We start from the raw sequence: 10000 nt of genomic DNA, 5'->3' as shown, positions 1-10000 counted from the left end.
GACAAATCGCTTTTCGCAAACGAATTCATCAAAATATATTTATTAGATCTTTTGACATCATAATGCTTTGAGACTACTTGATAAAGATTCTCGTGAAATAAGTCTGCAAAATATTGAAACTCTCATTACGGTTAAATGAAGAACCTGGGTCTACTTTATTTATGTCGCGGTCGTGTGATCCTCGAATGTGTGTGATTTTTTTCAAAGATGCCGCCAAAAATCAGGCCGACAAGTCGCACTGTGTAAACCAGCCTTAAAAATGGTCACCTGCCGTTATTCTCAAATTGTTCGTGGCACGTGCGTCACGTGCGGTGCTAGGGTTTTGAATCTCGCACATGTACAATTTCTAATTAACAACTATTCGCCGAAGGCGAAGTGATTATCGGTGAATATTCACCGATAATCACTGAGCCTGAGGCGAATAATTGTTTTAGTATAAATACACAGGTGATTATTTCAAAAAAGAGAAAAAAAAAACATTTCAACGGAAATCATCTTCACTTACAGTGGCAAAACAACTACTGGCGGCCATTTTGTCCGTCTAGGTGATTATCGGCTGATAATCCAAGATAGCGAGCCAATGAGAGCGTGCGATTTTGTATAATCACCTGTGTATTTATACTAAAATTGGATAATGCTGCAATGATATTCGAGGTCATTTTTGATTGCCGTCCTCCCCTCTCTCCCCTGGTCGGGCTTACATTTCGTTTTTCCGAAATGTTAATATCTCTTGTGAATCAAAACCAAAGCAAAGAAAGAGAAAGAAAGTTTAACATACCAGAGATTTAATTGCAAATACTGAACTTTAGCACAGGCTAAAATTGCCTAAACATGATTGCGAGACATCTAGATGCCGGTAAGGAGGATTGGACTGGAGGATTACTTTCAAAAAAATACCACCTGACCTTCATGTAGCACAAGTAAATCTTCCAAGTCCTTATTGTTGCCAGGATTCTCTTGAACGACTGTAAACATCACTATATTAAGAGAGCGAATCACAAACGGCTGACGCAAAATTGAAGAGATTTTTTCTCGCAACGGTAAATGATCTTGCACTGTTAACGATCAGGTCAACTGTCTTAAAGCAAGATAGTATAAGCTTGATACAATAGTTATGGTCACTTTCTTACCAGCTCAGACAAACAAAAACGTAAAAACGAGGCTTCTGACGAGTTCTTAGGGGAGGACTGTCTTAGGATAATATCTTTAGAACCACTCCGCAAATTTACAAATAAATGGTACTCCCGGGTCAGTAAGTCACAATAATAATGGCGGCCAGTCATAAGCAGGGACTATGGTGACAATCGCATGACTCGAGAAACTCTCCAAGTAAGGACAAGTAGGGAGCTTTCCTTCGTCCTTTGATGTTTCCCACGTCAATATCAAAATGTTCACAAATCGAACAGAGCATGGCTACACTCAGCTGCCGCAGTTTACCTGAACCATGCATCTCACATAGATTGAAAACGTCAAAGACAATTGGGTGTCTCAGTGGCACCTCTTCTAAGACCATCGTGCGCGAGTTCCTCTTCAGCTGCCATAACGTCTTCGTCTTGTTCAGACTCTGGGTCCTCTGAACGCGAGTGCCGCAGTTTGGAGGCTCTTCTTGAAAAATACGACTGAATTTGCTGCGCGGTCAAGAATTCATCCACTCTGAACATTATTGCCCCTTGCTGGTTTCGTGCATAACGCATGTCGCGTGCCACATCCACTGGATCAAGTTTCAGTCCTGTTTCTTGTCCAATTTTAAATTTGCTTTCTAAATAGCACCGCTGAGCTTCACTAAACCGTGTTGATTTCTTAGTGGATCTAAGAGCCCACCCTTGTGGAAGAACGTCAGTTGTTGTGGGGCACAGGTGTGACACACCTTTAACAAAAGGTAGAGCACTGGCCTCGCACACTAGTTTATCGTGGTAGAGAACTTTAGCTTTGTCCATGAGAGTCTCTCTAACAGGCAGAAACTCGCATTTCCCATAGAACAAGTGATTTTCTAAAGAACAGTGACGCTGGTACACCTTTATACAACCCACGTTTGGACAGGAGAATAGTGCATCCTGGCATTGGTTCTCTTCCACCTCACCTGGGGGTTGTTTCACGGTCTCTTGAGATCTAGGTTTTTCCGTAGCGACCACCTGAGATACACTGAGAAGTCCCCCGGGGAAAAAAAGCACTCAAACCTTGGCGGCTGTGAGTAATCTGGAACTGAAAAGTAAATTTGTAGGTATATATATATATATATCAAAATCAATGAAAAACGAAAGTCTTCCTTTTCTTTGCTTTTGCGCTACGCGTTTCACCGCTGTTGCAGCTCTTCAGGCATAGCAAAGTGTGTTTATTAACTTATTACGTCACAGATGTAATTCTAATTACAATTATAATGGCTTTTGTAATTTAAGGCGCGAGCGAGCAATTAACGTAATTTCAAATCATTAAGAACGGGTTTATATTTCAAAATAAAAAACCTCTCTTTGTTCTTTCTCATGCCCTTGGAGGGGCTGAGAATCGGAAAGATAGTGAACTGAGGAGTCAATCCCGCTGCACATTCATCGATATGCTTGCTGACTCCCAGCATACGTGTGTGCGGGTCTCTAATTTGTTGTTTATGCTTTGTCACTCTATTTCTGAGGACATCACCCGTTTCTCCTATATAATTATGTCCACATCCTGCACGTGTTATTACGTATATCAAGTTTGTAGAGGTGCAGTTCATCGAGTGTTTTATCCGAAATGTTTCATTCGTGGCAGAGAAGGTGAATTCTCTACCCTGTTTTAAATAGGGGCATGTTCCGCACCGTTTTGTTGCACAAATTTTAACTTCCGGATCAGTGTCCTTTTGGCTGGAGAAATAGAAGTTTGTTAGCATCCATTTAAGGTTTCTGGGTTGTCGCTGACTGTGAATAACTTTAGTCTTGCTCATAATTGATTTTAATGAGGAGTTGTGGTTCAACATGGGGAGTGTTTTCCTGACCAGCTGGAATACTTGCGGATTGTTGGGATTGTAAGTTGTTACCAGGCAAAGGAGGTTATCTTCGGTAGCTTTCTCTCTCACCCTTCTTAACTCCTCCGTTGTTTGGGTGAGGGCCTTGTGTTCTGACGATTTCTTACTTATTATTCACTTTTACCTAATCCTAAACTATAACAAAGCTATCTTTACAAACGAAACGAAATGAAACGAACTTAAACTTATAAAAACTCGATATAATACTGACGAAAACTAACTTACGAAACGACGAGAAACAAAAATGACTGGTTTGAATAAATATTTGTCGGTTTTTATCACCGATGCTCCCAGAAGGGGCGACACCTATGTGAGAAAGAAAAAGAAGTCCGATTTTCCCAGTGGGGACGACACCCATGTGGCAAAATCAACACGTCCGATAAAAACAATAACTCTTATTTGTCTCTTTTCAACACCTTGTTTACACCGTAATCAATGATCTCAGCTGGATATTGTTTCCTCAGCAGAATTTGTTTGAGATCGTGAAGACACCGTTTCCTTATATCCTGGTTCTCAACAATCATACATATCCTCCGAGCCAGGTTGTATGGTATGTTATTTTTATTGTGTCTCGGATGGCTGGATGTATATGGGAGGTATTGGAATGAATCCCTCGGTTTATAATAAATGTCGGTTGTTAGGTGAGTATTGTCTTTTCTTATCATCACATCAAGGAACAGGAGTTCTTTGCAGCTAGTTTCAGCGGTAAGTTTAATGCTGTCATCTAGGCTGTTTAGAATATCGTGGAGCTCCTTTAATTTATCCTCACCGTAAGGCCAATTTATGTAACAGTCATCCAAGAACCTTCTCCAGTTTGTGTAAACATAATGGCTTATTTCTTCTCCCATTTTATTAGAGACCTGGGTGTATAACTCGTTCTCCAAATATCCGAGAACAAGGGTTGCATAGCTGGGAGCCATTTTCGTCCCCATCGCCGTACCTTTCTTTTGAAGGAATATTCTATCATCAAAGGTAAAAGTATTATTCGTCAATATCAAAAGGATTGAATCGATGATAAATTCTTTGCTGAAACGTGAGTTAAGGCTCCCTGGGTGTTTATTGATCCAGTATTTCATGGCTTTTATGCCGAGTTCGTGATTGATGTTTGTGTACAAGCTGGTCACGTCAAAGGAGACTAATATTGTACTTTCCGGTACTGTCTTTGGTAAATAATTGAGGAAATCGATAGTGTCTCTCAGATAACTTTGGACATGCAGAGTAAACGGCTTGATAAGGATGTCTACAAAGTTACTGAGTCTACCCGTTGGACATCTAGGACCAGCTACTAAGGGCCTGAATTTGAGATCTGCTGGCCTAAGAACCCTGATGTGTGGTTTCTTTTGGATTTTAGCTTCCTGACAAATTATCTTGCTTTTATGTATCTTTGGAAGGCCGTAGAAACCACTGGTTTTAAAATCGAAGTGGCAGACGTAGTTCACCTCTTTCTCCGTAAGGCTGTGGCTGGGATTGCCTGCTAACTCCTTTATAAGTTTCATAACATTTTTGTCCTTGTTAGCAGTAAGTTCCTCATATGTTTGTGAGTCATGCAGTATTTCGAATATTTTATCGGCGTAGTATGTGGAGTCCATAATTACGACTGCCCCTCCTTTGTCAGCTTCGAAGATAAGTATTTCAGGGTTCAAGTTCCTGTGGGTCATTGTGTTCCTCTTTTGTTAAATTGGAACGTTTTATGTCTTGTAATTCTTCAAGTGGAAATTTTGTGAGGAAGTCTATGTAATTGTCTAGGGTAATGTTCCTGTTTCTAGGAGGGCAGAAATTACTTTTATTTTTTTTTTATAAAAAAAACTCTATTCTCCTCCATTTACAGTAGCATCATACATGTAACATAGACATACAGAGAAACATTTTCTCCTTTAAAATCTCTGCTTTGAATTTCATTTTGTCAAACCAAGGAATATCAAGATTTGCATGAAACAGAAGTCCACAGAAAAAGATAAAATATCTAAAACTTACAGGACACTGTATAACCTTTGGAATTATTTTTTACCTTTTACTTTGCTCATTACACTTTCTTCATCGCATGTTCCAAGAACAAACCACTTACAAAACCACAAAGAAAGAGTTTTGAATCAGCTTTAAATACAACTGGAATGAAAATTCGAATTTTCTTGAACAGGAAACAGCTCATTAAAATTGCTTTACCATGATTATGCAGAACGGCCAGTATCAACACGTGTAAGCAGAGGATGCATTCAAAGCATTCAATAAAAACTTTTGCTCATGTACTCTGGGTTTAACTTGGTTAATAATAAATATTATTATTATAAGTCTGCAATATATATATATATATATATATATATATATATATACACACCCGTTTTCAAAAACGTTGCAATTTCAAAGTATATATGATCTATATATGCCTTTTGTTTTCTCATCAGAAAGGTGAGACACGAAACATGTGTATTTCACGCTGAAGGAACAATGCGTTTTTCTTTTAACAAAACTGATATTAACCCCACAAGCTATTTGAGGGAAATGGAACAGTATTTAATTGATTCAACCGGGAGCTCTTCAATCCTAATTTTTTTAAAGGTTCATTACGGGAACTAATATTTTATGAGTAGCCATCACAAAGAGGTGTGGTCTGTAAACCCGCCAAGAAAACAACCTCCGAACCAACCAAAATTTATGACTCATTTTAGTCATTTAAGCCTTTGAATGATTCACCATGTACACGGGGTTCATGCCAGCAAGGCCAAAATCGAGAAGAATTAAAAGCAAATGACTAAAGTGCTACTCATGCTTCCTCGCTATTGTATCAGGAGGGTGACAGTAACTCGTGGCTTTATCGAGATGACAAGAAAACGCAAACAATATGTGTTTTGTGCTAGACTTTCATATACTGGACTAAAGTGGCGGAGGACAAAAGAATTATTATTATTCCGATTAGGCCTTGCTAATTAGCTATTATTATGTTCACGTTGTTCTTTTGTTTTATGGACATTAATTATTTCGGATCCGGTATATGAAAGACCAGAACAAAGTGAATTGCGAAGTCACTATTCCCGACAAACATTATCCAATTTATAAATTCGTTAGACACCTTTCAAAACTGAAAGTCAAGCCATAAGTAATGAAATATAGGAGGTTTTCAATCAACCTCTAGAGACACGAATAACAAAATAGAGAAAAGTACGACTTCTGGTGGACGAACAAAAGAAGCTAAAGAGAGATCCTTTGTTTTCGTCCACCAACATGGCGGCAATGACGTCACGTGAAAACCTCCGACAACGTAGCTTTCCCCAAAAGTAATTTACGTTCTACTTTTATTATTATTATTATTTTTTTGGCGTTTGAGTTGAGATATGTGGCGAAACTGCGCCGTTCTTCGAGGTAATTCGGAAAAGAGCTGACTAGTAATCACCATCTTCATAACCCGAGCAGTTCTTTCAGTTAGGAAAAAATAACACTGAGTTGTTAAGTTGTTAAGGTACTGCCTTTCTCACATACCTTATTCTTTTCAATATTAAAAAAAAAACCAGAAGAAAAGGTATGGTGGATGCTAGAAAGAGGTAAACTGGTGAGATTCAAACAAAGCCTACAAAAGGTTTGACAGCAGCTATTGTTCTTTCCTTTTGTAAAAATGGCCCCCTATTGTTTTTTTCTGTCAACACCTTTCTGATGAGAAAACAAAAGGCATATATATATCATATATACTTTGAAATTGCAACGTTTTTGAAAACGGGTGTATACATATATATACAATATGTATACAATGTGCCCTCCCGGTTGTCACCATAATGGCTTTATGGCAACTCCTGAACTTGGGCACAGGATGTACGATATATATATATATATATATACACATGTATATATATATATATATATATATATATATATATATATATATATATATATATATATATATGACTTTACACAAGTTTAGGTTTCACGAGTAACCATCGTTTAATGCTACAGAACTGTTTCGTATGGTACAAGTACCACACTCATCAGGCAATTTTAATGACTGAACTGTTGAAATTGGAAAGCTGGCAGTCAAATACGGAAATTTGAATGGTTGCTATAGTAAATGCGTTACATTTTAGCAGCTGCTAGGTAACAAAACATGATATAAGGGGATTCTATGTCGGTATTTTAAATTTACGTTACTCTAAAGTTCCGGAGTACATATCGGTTTCTGTGGGGGCATGAACTTGCTAATTCGTTTCTTCTGTTAAGGCTACACAGTTCTTTCTTACACATGATTATGAATTTTTCATTCAGACAAAGACTACATTTCTTGCTAATATTGTTGTTGTAGGGTCTACATTTTTTAAGAATTTTCCATTTAATTTGAAACGGCTTCTTTGCATCTTGTAAGTGCCAAACATGTTTGGAAAGCTCTGTCTCATGTCTTCTGTTTGAGTGTCGAAAAGATGTTTTGTGATTCCTGTAGCATTCCTTGAAGTTTGTGGCTAAGTGTGTTCAACAATATGGATAAATGCCTGGTGTTGGAAATGCTCCTGGACCTTCCGCACCACTACACCTATGTGCCATGAAATTCCCTGCTTAGCGAACCAATCTGATTGCGACTCTCTATACTTCTGTGGGAGGAATTTCATGGCCCAATCCTGAGTTATATGAACAGAATTCTCATGGAGGTTATCCAGAATAGAAGTTCTAGCCTCGTCTTGTCTGCAACTTTGTAGTTGATGTGCTTTCCACGCTTTGATACAGTCAACCGCTTGACGGCAAGAATACGTCAAGTCGTCAAGCTCCTCTCCGTTTATATCAGAGTCCACAAAACAAGTCTCAACGTTTTCAAGGACCTCTTTCAAGATCTCGCACTGCATGCAGCACTGGTCATGTGAATGATTGCAAGTGCCTTTGAATGGATCTTCCTTACTGTCGCTTAGAGCATATGTACTGCAGTGATCAGCGATGTTTGTGGATTCAAAACATGAACCTGGAGAAAAAGGTGAACATACAGAATAAATAACGAAACCTCGTTAGTGAACATATTTTACCAGTCCCCTGGTGCTTCATTACATCCATGTTCCACTGTATTGAAGCCAAACTTTGTCATAATGATCAGAACGAAAAAGAAATCACGCTGCTGTCTATCATTTTTATTTTTATACACATTCATCATTAGTTTCAGGAAATGAACCTTATAATCCGACTTCAAGTACTGCTTTGCTTCCTTAAGCGATTTCTGATAATGGCCCACCATTTCTCTTCTAAGACCGCATTCTCCTAAACGGTCCAAAATACGGTGCAATTCGCCAAATCCTTTGGCCCCCTCTGCTGCAATATAGTCTAGCCCTTGCAAAGATTTCCTCACAGTTGCACTGCAGCAAGACAAAATGCGGAGCATGGTGGATGATCCAAATGGCGTAAAATTAGTTTCCTTACAGTATTGTACATATGCTTTACAATACATTGTGGTATCATGGTGCGTATTACGTACCAAAACTTTACCAGATGAAAGATGCAGTTAACGCTGTCCAAATGGAAGATCTTGAATGACATAAGGACTGACAATAAACGTCAGAAAATGGTCCAGCTTATCAGTGTCCACACGCATTCTTGGGCTTTCCTGCAAGGGTAGCGGAACACCTCGACTATACTGGATTTTATGCTTTCTGGCCATAGTGAATTTAAATTCCGAGACGCTTGGAATAAAGCTTTGGATTCCCTCCAGTGTAGTGAGGTCTGCCATTATTGACAGAATTTTCCGGCGCGTACTCCAGCTCGATACATAATTGTACGTTTCAGCCAAGGCCTCCAAGTACTTTTTCAAATCTACGTCAGACTCCTTTGCAATTCCCCATGCTTTCTCCACAGATTGAGACGCCTTTAACGCTTCCCGTAAGTGACCTGCATTGCCGGGAGCAATCACATTAAGTGCTGCTACGACAGATTCCCTGGCTTTTGACACGTGAGTTCTTCTGGTGCGCACACTTGCGTCCTGCCACATTTAGAAAGGAATCACAGAAAATGTCATGCAGTATTATTGGAATCTGCTTTCTTGTGCAATTTAAATGACACACTAGAATGTTTCGGCGACAGAAGAAAGCTAAGGAACCATCCACGTTTTTGTCTTCAATGCTGGTAAGTGCCTTTGTACTTTATTTAACAAGCAAGGGGACAAAAATGCGATATGTGATCAGATTCGCGGATTTTCATAATAACAAGCGGGGTCTACAAATTATTATTATTTTTTCAGTCATCTCTGTAATTCCCTTATATGTTATTACCTTAAAGTTTCGCTTGACTTGTAGTGAGGCAAGCCGACAAATATCCCCCCCCCCCCTCCCACCCCACCTTTAATTTCTAGTCCATCTTCTCCACATGGTTAGTGTTGGGATCATTTTCGTGTAACTAGCCGGGTTGCAATATAACTCAAGAGACTATAGTCTCAAGAGGTTTTGCACGGTCAGCTACATTGAAAGAGTGCCATTAGATTTTGATTTTGCGTACATGTATCATGAAATCACGGCTTATTGGGCCTCATGGTGATTGTCTGTCACAGTAGCATTCAGTATTTTCTTGATAATCTTCCGCAATATTTTCGATCTAAAGCGAAAACACTGACCTGCCCAGCCAACAGTAGTTTTGCTTCGTCCAGAGAAGAATCCCTCACACCAATAGCCCTCAAATGACCTGGTATGTCTTTGTCACATTTTCGCATTAAAACATTGAACATGTGCGGGACTCGTAACACTAGGACTGCACATGCCACCAACGATTTCAGAATAACTGCAGGTTGCCATTTTTTAGTTGTTATTGTCATGTGATGCCACACTCGAAAATCACACGACCGAGGCATAAAAATCGTAGATCCGGGTCTTTTTTATTTCACCGCAATGAGAGTTTCAAAGAGAGTCTCAAAGAAAGATATTATATTTTACATATTTTTTGATGAATTCGATTCGAGAAATTAAAAGCGACTTTTCAATTATTGTCACGCCATCCCACCGCTATCACACCCAGTGTAACGCTCCTGAGTAAATCAAGCCACGCATGTGGACGGTA

At 39.1% G+C, this 10000-nt stretch overlaps 1 protein-coding gene and 1 pseudogene across 1 annotated transcript; both read right to left on the bottom strand.

The window, feature by feature from the left end:
- Positions 1-1279: 1279 nt before the first annotated feature.
- LOC138005289 (uncharacterized) lies at positions 1280-1937 on the bottom strand (annotated as a pseudogene).
- Positions 1938-3393: 1456 nt separating this feature from the next.
- LOC138005288 (uncharacterized) lies at positions 3394-4656 on the bottom strand. The gene has a single exon (XM_068851537.1). It carries the CDS (start codon positions 4654-4656, stop codon positions 3394-3396), a length of 1263 nt encoding a protein of 420 aa, XP_068707638.1.
- Positions 4657-10000: the final 5344 nt, after the last annotated feature.

The sequence above is a fragment of the Montipora foliosa genome, chromosome 6, assembly GCF_036669935.1.
Source record: "Montipora foliosa isolate CH-2021 chromosome 6, ASM3666993v2, whole genome shotgun sequence".
Classification (NCBI taxonomy): domain Eukaryota; kingdom Metazoa; phylum Cnidaria; class Anthozoa; order Scleractinia; family Acroporidae; genus Montipora; species Montipora foliosa.
This window is presented reverse-complemented; position numbering and strand designations above follow the sequence as displayed.

What these genes read in the sequence shown, in the direction of transcription:
- LOC138005288 (XM_068851537.1), bottom strand. Translation starts at nt 4,656, where the DNA reads ATGACCCACAGGAACTTGAACCCTGAAATACTTATCTTCGAAGCTGAC.